Source organism: Serinus canaria, chromosome 17, assembly GCF_022539315.1.
Source record: "Serinus canaria isolate serCan28SL12 chromosome 17, serCan2020, whole genome shotgun sequence".
In the NCBI taxonomy this organism is placed as follows: Eukaryota; Metazoa; Chordata; class Aves; order Passeriformes; family Fringillidae; genus Serinus; species Serinus canaria.
In genome coordinates, this window is record NC_066330.1 from 6,009,139 (window position 1) to 6,027,704 (window position 18,566).

The following is an 18,566-nucleotide window of genomic DNA, read 5'->3' on the forward strand; positions in this document are numbered from 1 at the left end:
GCTCGAATGACACTGCAGACAGGATTTCAGGTTCAAATTGAAGTGGAAAGAACTCGACTCCCAGTTTTGCTGAACAATGAGGGAATTTCTTGTTTCAGAGCATGTTGTGTTTCAGTGCTTCCAGGCTCTCCAATTGCTTTCCTGGAACTGTAAACCCCTTGCTATCAGATGTCTGCTGTGTATGGCAACCAGCACATTACACAAACCGCAGTGCAGAGCCACAGAGCGCAGCTGGAAACCCATCACCTCCCTCCTCCAACTGGCCTGGGCCTTCCTCAGCCTCTGCTGCATCTGTCATCCTCCCAGGGAAGGGCTGAAGTGCCACATTTGCTGTCACTGCAGAGGAGAAGCAGCAGAGGGAAGCACTTTTGGGGGGAAGAGTTTGTTCTCAGGGCCCACTCATCTGTGACCAGGTTGTTGGTGGCACACCAGTGACTTCAGCCCCTGGCTTTTACCATTCTCTGATGCCATGAGCAGCTCTGATGGGCAGTCAGATCCTTTGTGAGTGCAGGTTACTCTCCAGGGATGTTCTCTGGGTGTTTCAGGCTCTGTGGCACTATTCCCTCACAGGCTTACAGATGAGCAGATAAATTATCTTTTTATTCTGGCAAACCACACCACGACACTTGCACTGCTGAGGGATGCCTTGCCAGAGTTCACCAGGCTCTTGTACTTCCCGGTGTCCACACACAGTGAGGAGAATATCCTTGTTCTGCCTTGCCCATGCAAGGTCTGGATTTCCAGCCAATCTCTCTGAATGCAGGTGCCCAAACTGCCCCTGGTGCTCTGCAAGGGGAAGGGATTTTCAGCCTTCTGTTGTTCAAACCAGAGGGCAAATGGCCATGTTCAGAAGAGAGTCAAGGTCCAGTGAAGGCAGTGAGTTTGTGTTAGAAGACAGAAACCACTGGGAGGAGATAATATGTGGGCAGGCAGCTCAGGGAAGGTACACATCTCTGCAAATTCCAACTGCATCTTGCACTGGTGCTCTGATTTCTCTCTCATAGCCAGGGGGACAACTGGCCCATTCCTCCACTGAGCAGGAACTGGAGCTGAAAGGAGCAGTGTGAACTTGGACAAAGTGACCAAAAGATAGAGGATACTCATTTATCTCAGCTCCAGCTGCCTCGAGCCCTGCCAGCCACAGCTGGGAAGCTCATGGACCATCTCAGCTGCCAGGTTTGTTTGCTGAAATCCACTGGCGTTGAAACACATACAAACCACCCCTGGAGACTGGACTGGGGCCTCCCTGCTGCTTTTTGTTTGAGACACAAAACCACAGTGGAAACTGGTTTTCAGATATGTTAATGCTGGAAATGGCTGAGCCAAGTGAAAGCTAAAGATCTCTGAAAAACCTTTCCTGAGCACAGAGGGAAGTTTGGTTGTGCTCAGGCAGTCATGATATCAGCATCAGGATGAGCCTCTGGAAAACAAAGCCTTGCACAGGAAAGCCAGATGTGCCTGTGCTGAGCCCACTGATCACCAGGTGAGTGTCTCTCTTCTGCAGGACCCAAAAGGGCAGCACAGACCCTCTGTGCTTCCTCCAGCTTTCAGGGTTGCTCTGGGGTAAATCCCTTCATCTGCCATCTCCAGGGAGCTCCAGGACTGCAGAGCCTCTAATCTCCTACCATCCTTCATGCTGGCCTGTTGCCACATTAGGTGTGAGCTGGTGGTGCCAAATTCCCCAGCTCCTCTACCTGCTCTGCCAGCACCAGCCTCTGCTGCAGCCAGGACACACAAAACAGGCTGAAAATGTACCAGCAGTGAAGTCAGATCCCTTCAGAGCAATCTGGCACCTCGTTTCCTACATCTGTCACAAGGACACTTGATAGTGAAGTGTCACATTCCTGCAGACATAAGCAAAATGAAGATTAAGACTAAACATTTCCTTGGCATTAAGGACAAACCTTCAGGACATGGCGTGGCTGCAGAACCCTGTGATGAAAAGGGTTTTGCCAGAGGTTGTTGCTGTCCATGGAGGGCATGTCCCTGTGGGTGCTCCCTCTGGAGTAACACAGGGACAAGCCAAGGTTTAGGAGAACCTTTTTTTGTGTCCACAACTGCAGATAGGCATCAGCTTCCTCAAGCTAATTTCCAGAAGCAGAAGATGAGCTTCACACCCCAAATGTAGGTGGAGTTTGTTGGCACAGGTAACTGCACAGATCCTTGTGTGTGCATCTCTCCTGCTAAGGGCACAGAAGCAGCAACCAACACCTTCCCTGTGCCCTTTGCAGCTGAGCAGGATATCCCAACAAAGACTGGAGCTGAGGAAAAGCCCAGGAAAGCATCAGTGCATCCAGGCAGGAATGTGGTGAAGCACAGATGTAAGGACTTGGAGGTGTCACGCCAGGAGAGGCCAAATGGAGATGCCATAGCCAAAAATGAAGTTCTTAACACCATCTAAACTGATTATTGGACAGCAGAACATGCCACATCAGAAGTGTCAGAACCATTCACAACAGGGTGGTGTGGAATCACTCAGGACCTGCACAAACCCAACATGCTCCCTCTCCCTGCAATCCAAGCACCTCCAACACATTCCCCAACCAATTTCTGTGCCACCACACAAATCCTGGACAGGAGTTTGTCACTTTGATATCTGCCCTTGGGTGAACGACCTTCACAACTTCCCCATGACAAGGTTTTTTTGTTATCTTGGTCCAGTAGCCTCAAAGACTTCTGTGCATTGTGCAGTTTGTGGTGGCTTTTGCAGCATGTCCTCCAGGGGATGGCTTGGCTGGAAATTCCAGCTTCTAACCCTCAGCTGGAAAGGAGGGGCTTGCAGTTATCTCCACCTGAGCTGTGAACCTTATCTTGACAGAAATCTAGGGAAGATCCCACTGATATTTCTACTCCCCATGGGAATGGAGAATGAAATTCTCAGTAATGGGAAGAGGAAAATAATTTTGCTTCTATCAGAGGATTTCCATATTTAAATGACCTCAGTGAGCACAGGAACACCAGGCTGTGTATTAGGTAACAGTGTCTGGCAGGGCAGGCAGCACTATCTGGAGACTGTGCAGGTCTGAAAGTCTGCCTGAGTTTAGGCACAAGGAAATACAAAGAAGTATATTAAAATAGTAGATGGAAATATAGCACTTTGCAGTAAAAAAAAATCCCCAAACCGAAAGGGAGTGATTATGAGCAGGAATCTTGGCTCTATTGACTGCTTTTTTTAAAAAAATAAAACAGAAAACACCATCATGTTCCCAGGGACATGCTGGCAAACAGCAGGGACAGAGTCTGACAGAATCTGTATTTTATACTTTATAACTTAATATGGCTTTTGCATGATTTTAGTATTTTTATTGGTTCTTAAAACATACACAATATAAACACGTGAAGCAGCCAGAAGTACAGCACATGGAGGGCCACTGTCCAGCTGTGCCAGCCTGCAGCTGGGAAGGAGCTGGGCTGTTGGGGACCACCCTTGCCTGTGGTATGATCCCAGTCCTGAAAGGGCTCCCTGTTGGGGACAGGGGCCTGTGGCCAAGGGTGGCCTTATTTGGGGCAGGACTACAGGCTTCTTCTGCACATTTATGGTGCTGCACCACAGTATTAAGCCAATGTTTCCACTTTCTAGTTGAGTCAGTGCTCAAATCCCAACCTCAGCCCAAAAATAACATAAATCCATCTCTTTTGCTGCTTCCATCCCCTCACACCCTTCTCCCTGCCCTCCTTTTAGCCAGCCACAACAGCACCAAAAGGAAAATCAACGTTTCACCATGGAGCATCCACCCAGGGCTCAGCAGTACCTGCTGGCCCTGCTGCTTCACACCCAGCTCAGGCTGGGATTTCAGAGCTGCCTTTACACTTGGGCTTCTTGTTCCTTCTCCCCAGCTGTGTGGGGCTGGAGCTGTGTGCTCCCCAGCTGCATGAGGGCTCAGGCACGTGCCACAGGGCAGCAGGGCTGCCCCTCTGCTGAACGAGCCCTGCAAAGCCATCACTGCTGAGAACTCTGATCCAAGACAACAATCACAAGGAATAAACCATGTCAGCAACCTGATAAACTCCACATTTCAGGCAGAAAGGCCTGACTGGCAGAGCAGCCCACTGGGGCACTGGGCAGAGCCTTCTTCCACCTGGCACTGCCCTGCTGCCTCTCATCTCAGAGCCAGAATCAAACTTTTTCTTTCTACAGCACCAAGATCAGACCTCCAAGTGAACCAGACATGCCCAGGATATTCACTGAGGATTCAGGAGTCATATCCTGCTGATTTCTTCTAGTTGATTTCTATATTTAATGGGGAAATCCTAGAAGGGAAGACCAGAAGCAAGCAGGTAACCATCAGAGAAGGCACAAGGTGGTCAATTCCAAGCTCCAGGCCCAAGCCAGCTGTGGCAACCAGGGAAAAATCAGCCTCCCTGAGTCCTCTGGACCTCCCCCTCTAACACTGTGGGATCCACCTTACAGAGGTGTGGGAGGGAGACACATCCCTCATTTCTCAGAGCCTGTGGCAGACCAGATTCCCTTTCTCAAGTGTGAGTGCTAGCTGAAAGACCAAACCATCTCCTGGACACAGTTTGTCATGAGAACAGCACACTTTACCATGATGTTCAGGACAAGTTGCACCTCAGGGGAGCTCCTGCCCTGAGCAGTGCCTGGGTCACAAACTCCTCACAGCAGGACCCCAGGGGTCCCCAGGGCTGGTTCACAGACTCACTCGGACACCTGGGATGCCGGGATATCCAGGAGCTCCTTCCTTCCCCTTCAGCCCTTCATTGCCTTTCTCTCCTTTCTCTCCTTCTGGGCCTTGCTCTCCTTTGTCTCCCTGTGGAAGAGAGGAGGGTGGGAGGTTTTCATCCCCACGCAACACGTGGGTCACTGTGCAAAGCTCTTGTGAGGGAAAACCCCACCATATAATTCATATTTCAGGAGTCTGAGAGGAAAAGAGCCTGCAAGAAAAGGGATGAATGAGGATGAGTCATAATACACTTGACATTTAAAAAAAGGAGCAAACCCAGGTTTCTTTTCTTTAAAATCTCTTGGCTGAAGGAGAAAGAACTCCCCCATAACACAGAGTAACCTGAACCCCTTTGCTTCTCCTGAACCTCCCACGTGAATGAGGCAGGCAGACAAGATGTGAAAGTCTCCCTTGCCTCATCCAGAAGCCCTGAACTTGGGATACTGAAGGACTTTTAATAGGATGGGTTTGTCTGGAACAGCTGCTCAGCCCCTGCTGCCAAACAGAAATCAGCCCAGGGCTCCAATAAACACTCTGTGAAACTGTGTCACTGTGCCCTGTAAAGGATCCATGGCCTGAGCAGTGGGTATGCTGTCAAATCACTGCTCTGACACTTGCAGAATCACAGAATCAAAGAGTCCTTTGGGTTGGAAAAGATGTTTAAGACAAATTAATCCAAACTTCAACCCGGCACTGACAAGCCCACCACTGAACCATGTCCCCAAGTGCCACTTGTAGGGACAAGTGACTCCACCACTGCCTGTTATAATGCCTGGCCACCCTTTCAGTGAAGAGATTCTCCCAATACCCATTTAAAGCTCCCCTGGTGAAACCAGTCATTGAAATTTATGAAAAAAATCTGGCAGATAATAAAATTTCAGTATTTGGCAAGATCAACCAACTGGAACACAGACCAGAAATATAATAATAGAAGTGTAAGAAGTAAATTTATAGCTGCTTTTCCTTTATCAAAATAAATAAAATACTGTAAATATTTTGTACTATTCAGTATAACACTCAAAATTATATGGAGACAGTGATAAAGGCCAGTTTTATACTGAGAGCAACATGTGCAGCCAAGCAGCCTTGAACTGAACCATTTTCCTCTTGCACCTGTGTTGGGAGAGCTCAACAGGATCCCATCTGGTTAAAGAGCACAGACACATCTGGTGAAGTGTCCAGAGACACATCTGGGGTGGAAAGAGCTGCTTTGCTTCAAGAGCTCCTGGGCACAGCCAGCAGTGCAAGAGAATACAGAAGCCTTGATTGTCCTCAAGGAAGAGATTTTTGGTCCAACATTCAGAGATAAGCAGAAGTAGAGACACATGGCAAATAGTTTAACTAGAAAGAAGCAATAAACTGCATTGTTGTGGGATGGGCTGCTCTTTCTTTCCATGGAACAAAATTGTTGGCCTGTTTGGAAAGGCTGGCTGTGCAGGGGCAGGAATCAGAGCCCTGTTCCAAAGGCAAGGTAGCAAACTCACAGCAGTGAGAGACAGAGCAAGCCCTGAGTGAGATCCTGGGGCTCTGCCAAGGGAAGGGGATCTGATTTCTTTGCTCTCTAACATTGCTCTGGTCAGTGGTGCAGGGGAGAGTGATGGACAATCCTTGATTTCCCTTGCCAGGCCCAGGAATTCCTGATTAGCTGGAAATTTGATCTGTAAAGACTCAAATAAAACAGACAAATTGTTGGAAGCCAGATTTTGAAGAACTTGACCTTTTTGGAGATCTGATCAGATGCCAAAAAACGTGGGCAGAGGAGTGAAACAGGAGGGGTTTGTTATGCGTGCTTGCAGAAAAAAGTCCTTAGAGATTGCAGGGCAAAGGTTTATCCCACAGAGGACCCAATAATCCCCTCAGCCTCCTGCTGGCTCTGGGAATCACAGGGACCTGAGTGCACAGAGGTGTGTGTGGGAGCTGAACTCCATGGAGTGAGGCTTACCTTGATGCCATCTGGCCCGAGCTGCCCACTGTCCCCTTCCAGCCCGGGCTCCCCCTGTGCACAGAACAAACACTGTAAGGCTGTGCCTAAATGGGCTTTTCCCAGCCAGCCTGCAGTGATGGGAGCCCAGCTCTGCACTCTAACACACTACCCTAAAGCTGAACAAGGAGCAGGAGCAGGAATTCAACCTCCTGCTCTATTCTGAGCCACGGTTTCTCCCCCATGGACCCGCTGTGGGAAGCTCTCCTTCCCTGTGGGAAAGGGAGCTCAGGCTGAATTCATTTAACCTGGGCCTTCCTCCTCCTGCTCCAACAACTGACCTCAGTCCTGGGAAGGGACAGAGCCCCTGCCAGCCTCAATCCATGCATTCATCCCCCTGCCATGCCCACACAGTGGGTGCAGTGTTTCCCTGCTGAGCTGCCCCTGCTCCAGCTCCTCCCTGGCCAACAGGAGGGGTCTGTTCCCCCCTGTGCTCCCACACTGCCCCTTTCACACTCACTGGGGCTCAGAGGGGCTCAGAGACTCTGGGGGGCTCTGGGGGGAAGGTGCTTCCCCCACCCACAGAAGGAACAGGGGCAGGGATGCAGAGAGCAGGGTCAGGCTGTGCAGGCTGTGGGACAGCAAGGACAGGACCTCTGGGGAAATGGTGAGGCACAGAAGGTGGCCATACTCACTCTTTGGCCAACGAGACCTTGCTCTCCAGGGATCCCTAGCTGGCCAGGATCACCCTAAAAGGAAGGAAGCACAGACAGGGACACAGCTGTTTACTGACACTGAGGGAGTGTGGAGTACCTCCCATTGCACTCCTCATTTTGTCTCTTTCTCTCCTTCTCCCACACAAACACCTTCAGCTGAGTTTTCAAAGGGGGTTCAAAGGCCCAGCACGGGGGCAGCAAAGAAGGACACATCTCACAGGCTCTGTTGCAATGATGCAAAGATGGACAGGACAGGGGTCCCAGAGGGTCTGGGCTGCCTGAAGCTGCATTTCCTGGCATGGCCCTTCACACACCAGCAGCAGGGTGGGTGCAATGTGCTGTGGTGGCAGACATGACCAGAGTGAGGGAGAAAAAACCCCAAGAGCTCTTTTCAGCCCAGTTCCAGAAGAACCTGAATCTTTGGTAGCAGTGAAATGAGTGGACAGAAGGAACTGGCAAACAAATGGACCTTGCCAACCTGGCACTGGGGGTAGGATGGCCATAGGGCAGCTCTCTCCCAGGTGTGCCCATCCAAGCAACCTGTTCTGCATGGAAGAGAGCTCAGGAAATGCAGAGCATTCAGGGGAATGTTTGAGATATCCATAAACCATAAATTCCATAACCATAATATCCATAAATTCAAGGGAAAAAGGTTTGAGATATCCATAAACCTCATCCCCCAGCAAACTGCTCTGCACAGACCAGTCTTGGGCCAGCTCCTTCCAGCTTGGAGAAGGAGCAGGACAGGACTCTCACTCCACACCTTCCCAGCAAGGCCAGCAGGTCAGGGGGTGTCTGTGCAAATCATCATGTCCTGCTCCAAGGAGGGCCAGCCAGCAGCACTGGAGCTGAAACACTCCTGCAGTGTCAGGATGCCAAAGGCACGGTAGCTCCAGGGAAGTGTCAGAAGATTTGCCAAGGAAAACATGGCAAAGGATGGGGTGGGGAGTGGGAGGGAAGAGCAGCACAGAGGAAATTGCTTTTAATCCCCACATAGAGTTTGTTCAAAAGCTCTGCTCACAAGAGCAAATGTTCAGACCAAGTGGGTTAAGATGAAATAAAACCCCCTCTGAGCTGCCCAGCATTGGGATTTCACTCAAACAAAGAGATGGCTTTTATGTGGACAAGAAGGTGCATTCATGGTCTGCAGCAGGGCACCCTTCCCCCTTAACCATCCAAGGAGTTCAGTCCCCAGAGAGCTGAGCCTTGGAAACTGTGGCAGGACATTGTCTGAGGGTATTTTTAAGTCTGAGACCTTGCTAAGACTCTTCTGGTTTTGAATTAGAAGCTGTCTGGATCTCTGAGTCTCAAGGACTCCTCTCTCCATTGAGATTTTGGATCTGCAAAGAGCTGAGCTTCACTTCCAAGGCCCTTCACAGCTCTTGAGGCACAAGATCCCTGGGATGGGGCTTCTCCCCAGCACTGACAGCCTCTCCCTCAGGATGGGGCTCAGAATTTGTAAAAATGGCTAAAATTAACCCACTTTTAGGTTTTTTAAACTTTATCTTTCATTGAATGCACTTTCTGCTTTGGCTGCTGGAGGGTAAACCTGCAATATTACTACTCAGTCCTTCAGGAACACAAGTTGCCATTTATGCCCCCAGTCTGACAGAGGAACTGCACTCAGGGCTTTCCTTACCTTCATGCCAGGTTCACCTGCAAGACCAGGTTGTCCCATTGAGCCTGGCGGTCCCTGGGAACAAAAAAATCCCAACAAGATGATGAAAAAACCCATTGTAACAAAGCAGAAAGCAAGATCAAAGACATAACTCCTTTAGCAGAGCTCTCCTGGGACAGCCAAGCCCTGGTTGCAATGCAATTACCTCCCTGGAGCTGGCTCGGGGTCCACAGCATCAAAGAGGCCCCTGGTGCCTGGGAGGGCTCTGATCAGCTCTCACACCTCCCCTCTCCCCAGCCTCCTCTGCCAAGCACCTTTCTCTGCTCCCTGCAATCCCTCAGCTCTCTAAGGTTTGTAACCCCAGCAGGGAGCAGCACTGGAACCAGCTGGGATGGAAGGGAAAAGGTCCAGAATTGGACTTGGAAGCTCTTTGCAAGGGTCCAGCAGGCTGGGCTGCTACAGGGGGTAACAGAAATGTTTGGCTGTGCTCTTGCTCTTGCTCCCTGCAGCCTTGCCCTCCATTTCCACCTGTGTGAGCACATCCTCTGCACCAACAGGGGGGCAGGCTGCCCCACATCTTCCAGCTGAGCCTCTGCCCACATTCCCAGAGAGGCAGGGGCACCATGGTGCTGCTGCTAAAGGGAGCTGAGGGCAGCAAGGTGACACTGAGCCCTCCAGCACAAATTTTGGCCAGATTAGCCTTGACATCCATCAGCCAGCTGTTTTTGGCTGTACAGGGCCAGAAAATATCCAAAGGCCAACACCTGGGCTCAGACCAGAAATCCACAGCCCAGGCTGGACTGGCTGAGAGAAAGTTTCTCCCTCTTGTGTGAGCACAGACTCTGGGAGAGAGGTTTGGCATCCCTCAAAGAGCCAAAAATGAGTGCTTGACCTGGAAAAAGATAGGAATTAAGATAGAAAGATGGAAGATGTGAGAACGACCTTGCAAACTGTTCTCACTCAGTCCAGCTCCATGTGCAGCCCCTGACAGTGGGGTCACAGTCATTCTCTGTCTTTAGTCCCAAGATCTATTGGGAGCTTTCATGGTTGTACATTTGCTCCTACCTCTGAGAAGCGTGGGGAATGAGAGTCTGTAAAACCAGCCCAAAGATGGGACAGTAAAGCTTCTCTTTAAAGGATTTGAGTGGTTTATTTACTTATGATATTTGCATTCCAGACAACAATCTCCCTTCTCTTTACAGTTGGGAATAAAGGAAAAAAGAGCACATAGTCAAGGGAGCTACCCAGGGAATAAAGCCAGTTCCTGGCTTGCTGAAGTGGATTCAAGCAGAGGAGGGAGCAGGGTGTGTGTTGGGTTTGTGAACAAACGCTCGTGTCACGCAATGAGAAAATTCAAGCTCCAATGAAAGCAAAAATCCTGCTTTGGTTTCTCCAGAGGTGCCAGTGCAGAGAAAGGCTCCTGGAAGAGTTACAGATTTGAATGAAGGTCTGTACTTTCTTGGTTGGCAGCATCCAGAGTGGCTCAGTAGCAGCTTTCCAGCTCCCCAGTGTGGTTTACCATGCTGAGAGCTCACTCCATCCAGTCCAGCAGCCATGAGAATGGAAACTTTCATGACTCACACACTTTGCATAGACTGCATTCAAAGCCACCTCCACGTCTGTGCTACAGCTCAGGACCTACAGAAAGGAGCTGTGCAAGGGGCATTGGCACATGTGATAGAAAGAGCCAAGGCTGTATTATTTTAAGAGGAGTGAAAAAAAGCCAAAAGTGCAGAGGAGTTGGGGCAAACCATGGAGGCATCCCCTGCACTCATTTGGGGCAGTGTTTGGCAGCTGCTGGTTGGTTTTGGTGTGTTTGTGTCACTGCTTCATGGCAACCAGAGCCCAGCAGCACTGTCAGCAGCAAGGGCGTCTCTGAGCTTCCTGCTGGGGCTGCCTTGGCCATCTGGGCAGGCTGGCAAAGCTCTGTGTGTCAGCAACAGCACCAGGGAGAGGGAAGGACTGGTACTCAGCCTGAATTGTGCTTGTATTGGCTCCCTGACTCTGCCCCTTGGTGCAGGAAGTTGATCCCTGCCGTGGTCACCTTTGAAATGTATCTTCTCTTGAGAAGATGGGTCTGCTCTCCCAGCAGCTGGGTGTCTGTGGCCTGTGGTGGGAAGGGTGTTCAAATTCCTGATTTTCACTGTTTCTTTTGGAAGCTGAGTGTCAGACTTCAGGGAAATCCTTCCTTGCTCATTCCACACTGCAAGGTGTGGAGGGTCACTACTCCCTCAGTCCTGCACTCCTGATGGAAGGGGAAAGCAAACAGCAGCAAAGCTCAGACCTACCTTATGCCCCATTTCTCCCAAAGGCCCAGGTGGCCCCTGTGGTCCTTGGGGACCCTGCAAAATAGAGACACAAGGCTCTTTTCACACAAATGTTTTCATTTCTGAAGGGCCATCACTTCCATGGTCTGTAAGATAAAACTCCAGTTCCCTCCCACATCTCAGAGGAGTTCTCACTGTGCAAGATTTGGCCAGTGGGATGAGAGGCCAGCAGTGGGTGTGCTGAGGCACCTTAACAGGCAAAGAGCTCAGAAGACCTTCCTGTTCCTGGCTGCCATCTGAAGCAACTGCAGTGGCTAATCTGCAAGTGTCTGGTTTACTCTCTCCCTTCACAGTCAGCACTGCTGGCCCTCCTCAAGGTCTGTCATTCCCCAGTGACTCCCCCAAAGCTGTGGGCTCAGTTCTGACACCATCAGCCTCCCTCCTGCTCCTGCTTCCACTCCACCTACACTCCAGCTCCTCCTGTTACATCTGACCCTGTCCCAGACCCAACCTTGCCTTTCTTTCCAACCTTTCCTTCCAAAATCCACCCCAGGCTGTATCCTACACTCTCCCTGGTAGATCCATGGCTCTCTTTGGCTTTCCAGGGTCTGACCTTGTCTTTCCTTCTGGCTCCTAGGACTCTAGCCAAGTCTTTCACATCTCTGACCACACTGGAGTTGGCAAGGACAGAGAAGCTGGGAATGGGATAAGTGGTGGGGAAGAGACAGAGAAAGAAATGAAGTGTCTGTGTGCAAGGAAAGACAGATGGAGAGAGAGTGATAAGGGACTTGCCGGGTCTCCTGGAGCCCCTTTTGCTCCTGGAGGTCCAGAAGGTCCTTGGATACCCTAGAAAAATTAAAAACACCAGGGTCAGCTCCAACCCAGCAGTAATCCTTCACATCTCATGGCAGAAATGTGCACCTCCAAAGTGCTCCAGTGACAGGAGGGGAGAGGTAGCCCTGCCTGTATGAGATAGGGTCCAGATTCTTCCACCTGGACCAGGACTCAAAACTTAAGGACCTGAGGTTATGAAAGGAAGCAGAAGGGATGGACACTTACTGGGAAGCCACGTGCTCCAGTCTCCCCAGTCTCTCCCATCTTGCCCTGTGAACACACAGTTACAGCAATTATCACCTGGGGATGTGCTGGCTCACCTGTGGTGCTCTGAGGACATGTGGCTGTCCCCAGGGCTGGCAGCTGTGGCTCTCACAGAGGACATACCTGCAGCCCATCTGGGCCCACCCTGCCTGGCTCCCCTGCTCGGCCCTGTGAAACAGAGAGACAAAGACACATCCAGCAGGAGCACAAGCTGTTGGTGATGCTCTTCTGCCCCAGCCCACCTGCTCTTGCATTTTTATGCATCAAATTTCCCTTCCAGTTCCCTGCAGCTTTTGAGAGGCCAAATACCTGGGATAATGCCCCAAGGAACACCCAACCAGCCGGGAGTGTGGGCAAGGGCCCTGATAGCAATGCTGGATGATTTTTACTCTGGTTGCAAGACAGACTCATCCCTGATGGTTGATCCTCATGGAGCAATTGAACATCCCTGTTCCTGGAGGAGGATGTGACCTGCATCCTGCCCAGAGCATTTCACAGCAGAGCTGAGAGCAGCCTTGGCACTCACCTTGACACCTCGCGCCCCTGGCTCGCCCACGGGGCCATCAGGCCCTCTGGCACCCTAGAAGGAGGCAAAAGAGAGGCAAAAATAAGAACACAGAGGATATGGCTCACTGGAAAATCCAGCTGTCACTTTAGCCTTGGCCACCAGGACAGTCCATGAGATCAATCCTGGCTTAGCCAAGTTATACCTGCTTGGGTTGAGCACAGCAGCTCAGAGCCCAGGACTAAAAGGATTCTTTCTGTGTTTTGTTGCCTCATTTCCCACTGTTACCAGCACAGAGCACTTTTTATTCCTGTTAAACCAACTACCAACCACTAAGCCAAGCCAGAGGAGAAAAGCAGGCCAGGAACAGCCTTATTTTCAGACAATGGTTACATGACAACAGTTCTGCAGGGCACAGACAAACTTGCAGTTCCAGCCTTATTGACAGCAAACCTTTTCTTTCCTAGAAACCTTGCTTTTCCAACACCTTTGCCCTTAACCCTTGCCACACCACACTGTCCCAGTGGGTATAGAGGTGCACAACTCCCACTGTGCAGTACCTTCACACTGGGTGTGAAAATTCCTCCCAAATTCCTCCCAAAGAAAAAGGTGCATTTGCTGGCAGCTGAACTCCAAGCCCTTAGCTACAGCTGAGTGATATTTAAAGATCTGACTGCTGTTAAGGACCAGCCAGGTGCTCGTGGATATGGAGGTGGGAAGGGTCTGGTGCCATGTCTGGCCTCTGCTCCTGGGTGTGTGAGTGTGAGGTGGGCACAGGGGCCTCAGGAGGTGTGTGGGACACACACCCTGCTGCAAATGAGCAGGTGTGAGTAGCTAAAATTAAACAGTTCATGGTACAGCTTGGGCATCACTGAGGAAGGGGCATCCTTGTTCTTTTAGAGGGTTCCAAGTGAGGAGAGCCCTGGGAAGAGAGTAAGGATATGATCAGAGAATCACAGAAAAAATGGTTTGGGTTGAAAGGGACTTTAAAGGCCATCTATCTTTCAGGAAAGCTCAGCACACAACCCTCTGCACCACCTGACCCCCAGAGACCAGTGTGTCACATGGACAGAGAATAAAGAGCCACAGGGAAAGAAAAGAAGAGTTAAAAAAGGGCGTATGAAGAGACTCTTCTAACAGACATCATGTTCATAATCAGCTCAGGAGCTCTGCTAGGACTCTTAGGCACTGCTGCAGTATAAATAATAAATAAAAGCACAGAGCAGTGCTAGAACGTAGTGGTAAGAGGAATCCTGAGAGCTGGCCAATGCAGAAAGGGAAAACAGGAGCCAATGTGCTTAATCGGGATGCAAACCCAGTGCCAAAAGTAATAACAGGGCTGGGGAGCCAGTGTGTTAGAAAAGCAACTCCAGGATGACAGGCAAAGAGAGAGACTCACAAAGAAAAGCAGTGTACAGCAGAAATGTATAGGAACCCCAGCCAAATTATTACAGCAGACAAACATTGTCAATATAAAATAATGCAAAAACTCCTACTGAGCTTGGCAGAGCCCTGTGCTGCTCAGAGGAGCAGGGACTGAAGAACCAAGAGCCTGTCTTGCACTGCCAGTATGGCACAGCTCTGAAGAATGCTCAGCCTGGCCTCCAGGACAGACAGATAGACAGACAGACAGACAGAGGGCTGTGCCCCAGATGGGATCCTCACAACCAAAGGGGTGTTTCACAGCTGGGGCTGTGCTGCACAAATGTCACAGCACCTCTCACCAGCCCAACACCCCAAGTGCTGCGGCTCATGCTGGTCCCTAGATCAGAGAGCAGTAAAGACCAAAAGTTTTATTAATCCATGTCCCTATAAACCTCAAAGCACAATGACAAAGACCAGAAGGTCACTTAAAAGCTGGGCTACTGACAGCTGGAGCCAGACAGCCCTGTTCCTTGGGGTGGTGGAAGAGCAGGGCCTGGGGGCATCTTAGGGGCTGCCCGGGGTGGCTGGGACACCCAGCAAACACCCAGACCTGCTCTGGGAAGGGAGGTGGCAGCATGGGTATGGTGTTGGCACTCTGGCAAAGCACCCTCAACAGCCAAATGCTCATCATCCCTGGGAAGCAAACTGTTCCCCTTTTCTTTGAGCAGCCTCTTGTATATTTTGTGCAATTACATCTTTACTGTCTCAGAGGATGTGGTGAGCTGCTAGTGAAGCAGGGGGAGGATGTGCAGAGGGCAAGGATTCCTTAGCTCAGGCTTGGAAGGGGGAACAGGGATCAGAAGCAAGTGGGACATGGAAATTACAGTGATGATCCAGGTTAGAGTTGGGAAAGAAACTGGAATGAGTCTGGGCCCTCCAGACCCATCTTCTGTAGCCTGTCCTGCCCTTTCCAGCCCCTTTGCCAGTGCAGGGGCTGCTCTGAGCCTGGTGGAGGCTGTTGGGTGCCCTCAGTGGTGGCTGTGGCTCTCACCAGGGCTGCCTGGGGAGGTGTTCACAGTATCCTCATCTCTTCCAGCAGAGCCCTGTCACCAGCATGGCAGGATCTGCCAGGGCAATCTCCCTTCACAGCTGTCACCTGCCTAATCCCATCACGGCACATCCCATTGGCATCTGACCTGAAGAAGGAGAAAGTGACACTCTATTCTCAAATGCATGGGCAAGCCTCACCTTCTCCAGCCTCCTGGGCTGAAACCTGGGATAAAGGCTTCCCCTAATCCACCCTGACAGGAACAGCTACATTTAGTCAATTAGTTACATTTTGAAAACTCTCTTTTACTGACAACACTGGTTAGAGAGGAGTGAGTGACGTCCTGGCAGCTCTCCAGGGAGCATCCCAAAGCCAAGAGCCTCAAGACTCCTGAAAGGACCTCAAGGTGCCTTCCCCTGCAGGCCTGGCAGCTTGGCCTTGCAGGCAGGGCTGAGCACAGCCCCTGGGCTCCCCTGGGACCCTCAGTGCAGGCCAGGACAACATTTCAGCATTTCCCTGTGCTGAGCCACACCAAGCAGCACTATCAGAACCCCCAGGCTAAACAAGGGGCTCCCACAGTGACTGGAGGTGACAGCTCACAAAGGCAGGGGAACCCAGCTCCAGCCTTTGCCAGGCCAGGTGAGGCAGCAGGGATAAATCCTGCTGCTAAAGCAGACAGTGCTCCTGCAGAACTGGCTACTCAGCAAGGTGTTTCTGCAGAGCAGTGCTGCATTTCCTGCTGTTAAACACCTCCTCAGAGCTCAGGCAGACAGTGACCAGCCTCTCAACAGCAGCATGAAGCAGCAGGCAGTAGCTCCTTTCCAGAAACCCAAAGCTCCTTCCTTACCCAGTTATCCAAATATTGATATTTTGCTATCACAGCCTGGCCAAACAAAAAAGCAAGCAGATGCCTTGAGTGAAGCCAAAGGGAGACATCCCTGGCCATGGATCTGGAAAGAGCTTTTCTTCAAACACTTCTAAGGCTTTCTCAGTCAACCAGAAAGATCCCTGGAAGCAGAACAATACCCTCCACTTCTCCATGAACAACAACTCAGCTGGGCTTGGAGAGGCAAATATTTTCAGGTTTGCTTAGATAACACCACTTTGCAAATGCCTGGCATTTATAAATTCCTGGTGATGCTGGAGATCATTGGGTCCATGTGGCAGAGGCAGCAATTCCTTCCCTCTGGCAAGGAGCAGCAAAGGGCCTGGGGTGCTCCCCTTAACTTGGATTTACAGGAGAGGATGAATGAATGGCACAGTGGAAAAGAGAAATGTGCTTTGGGATTTGAAAAGCTCCCCTGTATCAGCTGAGCCAGAACCCAGCAGGGAGAGGATAAAACTCTAGAAACATTGGCAGGCACCTTGGCCAGGAGAACAGGGCAAGGAAAGGCACTTTACAGCAGGATTTCAGGTGCAGCTTTATAATCTAGGTTACGAAATCATGGCTCTGGTTGATATTCAGCCTTTCATAGAGACTCCCAGTATTTCTGATGACATTATCCTTAGGAGACCACACATTGTCCTGCTGTGAGGAGCAGATTAAGAGAAATCTGCTTTAGGATTGAAGTGACATAGGGCGAGGGGCTTGCTGGACCAACTGCCTCCAAATTTAAACCTTGATTTGGTTAAATAATCAGGTTTAAGCATGTACATAGCTGTCACTAGCTGGATGTTAAGCACATGTCCAAGTGCTACACTGAGTACAGATGAAGGGAAACGAGCCTGGGCTCACATGTCCAAGTTTCTTCTCCTCAGGGAAGACTAGAAAGGAAATAACATTTGAGGAAGATTGTTCGGTATCAGTTTGGTGGAATAAACAAAGACTTGTGAAGGAACAATAGCTCTGTCAGGACTAAAAAGAAGGTTAGAATTTCTAAAAAGCTTTTCTTTCTACAATATGCATATCTTGACACTATAAAAGCTATCACAACATAAATGCAGACCCCAAAAAGTCTCCATTGTTCTTTACAATCAAAACCATATTTGCTATTTAGGTTTCCTTCAAAAGCAGAATAACTTTAATGAAGCATCCACAAACAGAGCTCATGGATTCCACAAACATCTGGCAGGGGCTGCATTCATGTTTCCACTCTGAATTGAATTACATCCCTTCTGTAAGCTGGGACAGACAGAGGGTAATGGCTGAAATTACACTTGGGGGATCATTTCCCCATCCTGAGTAAAGCAAGAGCTGGAATCACAGGAGCAAGTAAGCAGACATAGGATGCTGTGTGCCTGGAATGTCCTCTGAGAGTATGAAGAGAAGGAAAAAGTGAATGAGAGAGATTTGAACCAGAAATCCTCCAGGCAGGAGATCTGCTGGTTCTTACAATACTGACTTCCCTACATCAGATCCACTGAAATCTGTAGAATTCCACAGCAAAGCCAAGGTTTGGCCTTCCTGCTGGGGATCTTAGAAGTGCATCTCTCTGCCTCACAAATTCTGCATGGATCAAACACTGCAGTGCTCAAACACCACCAGATCTCCACCACAGCACAGCCCAGCAATGGGAGCTGAGAGCAGGAGCACCAGCAGCAGATCCTGAGGCTCAGTCCTTGCTGGCAGAGCTTTAGGCAGAGTTTTACTCCTCTCTAGTACTGGTGTCCTTAGGGCAAGACCAATTCCTTAATGCTCCCTCTTCCCCAGACACTGCCTCCTTTCTGCCTCAGTGCTCTGCACATCCTGAGGTGACTTTCTGCAGGCACTGCAGCCTGTCAGGGTACAGCCACTGCTGCATTCCTGCTTGCAGGGCTGGGATGCACTTTGAGGTCTGGCTCCCTCTGTGGAGGCATGTCCAGAGGGAGGGAATGGCACAGGACCTGCTGGACTGAACACCTGGAGGGGAAATGTAAAGCCAGGCCATGCAGCTGAAGGTCTCTGCTATCTGATGTGTCATTCTGAGGATGGACAGTGCTGCTGGCAGCTGATGTTCCACAGGATTCCTCTGGAGGGTTTGACACCCTCTCTCTGGACCCAGCCACAGCCAAAGGCAGATCCCTGATGTCCCAGGCAACCTCCTGTCCTGGCAGCTGAATCCAGCTGCCCTTGTGGGCTGAGGACTTGAGGCCAGCATGGATGTAAGAAGCTGAAGAAGGTTGAAGTGAGGGAACCCTGGACAGTCACTGCAGCTGCCTGTGCCTGCCTGCTGGAGGGAGAAGCTCAGGGACAGGGATGGGGATGGATCCCCAGCTGGCACCTGGGAGGAGGCAGTTCCTGGACTCCTTAGCTGTCACTGCAAGCATTAAAGGCACTGGCAAAAGCACCTGATCCCCTGAGAGGACCCCCCCTCTCTCAGAGCCCTCACATTTGTAGCCTGGGTCCATCAGAAAGTGTTTCCTGTTC

General features: G+C 50.5%; 1 protein-coding gene across 3 annotated transcripts in view; it reads right to left on the minus strand.

The window, feature by feature from the left end:
• Positions 1-18,566, minus strand: part of COL27A1 (collagen type XXVII alpha 1 chain) — a 145,916-nt gene that overhangs the window by 32,653 nt on the left and 94,697 nt on the right. For all 3 annotated transcript variants that reach the window (XM_050981025.1, XM_050981026.1, XM_009093500.4), the window contains 9 exons: positions 12,829-12,882; positions 12,426-12,470; positions 12,264-12,308; positions 11,997-12,050; positions 11,226-11,279; positions 8,959-9,012; positions 7,299-7,352; positions 6,625-6,678; positions 4,662-4,769 (listed from right to left, as the gene is read on the minus strand). In XM_050981025.1, the coding sequence (XP_050836982.1) occupies positions 4,662-4,769; positions 6,625-6,678; positions 7,299-7,352; positions 8,959-9,012; positions 11,226-11,279; positions 11,997-12,050; positions 12,264-12,308; positions 12,426-12,470; positions 12,829-12,882 (522 nt within the window). The remainder of the gene's footprint in view (positions 1-4,661; positions 4,770-6,624; positions 6,679-7,298; positions 7,353-8,958; positions 9,013-11,225; positions 11,280-11,996; positions 12,051-12,263; positions 12,309-12,425; positions 12,471-12,828; positions 12,883-18,566) is intronic.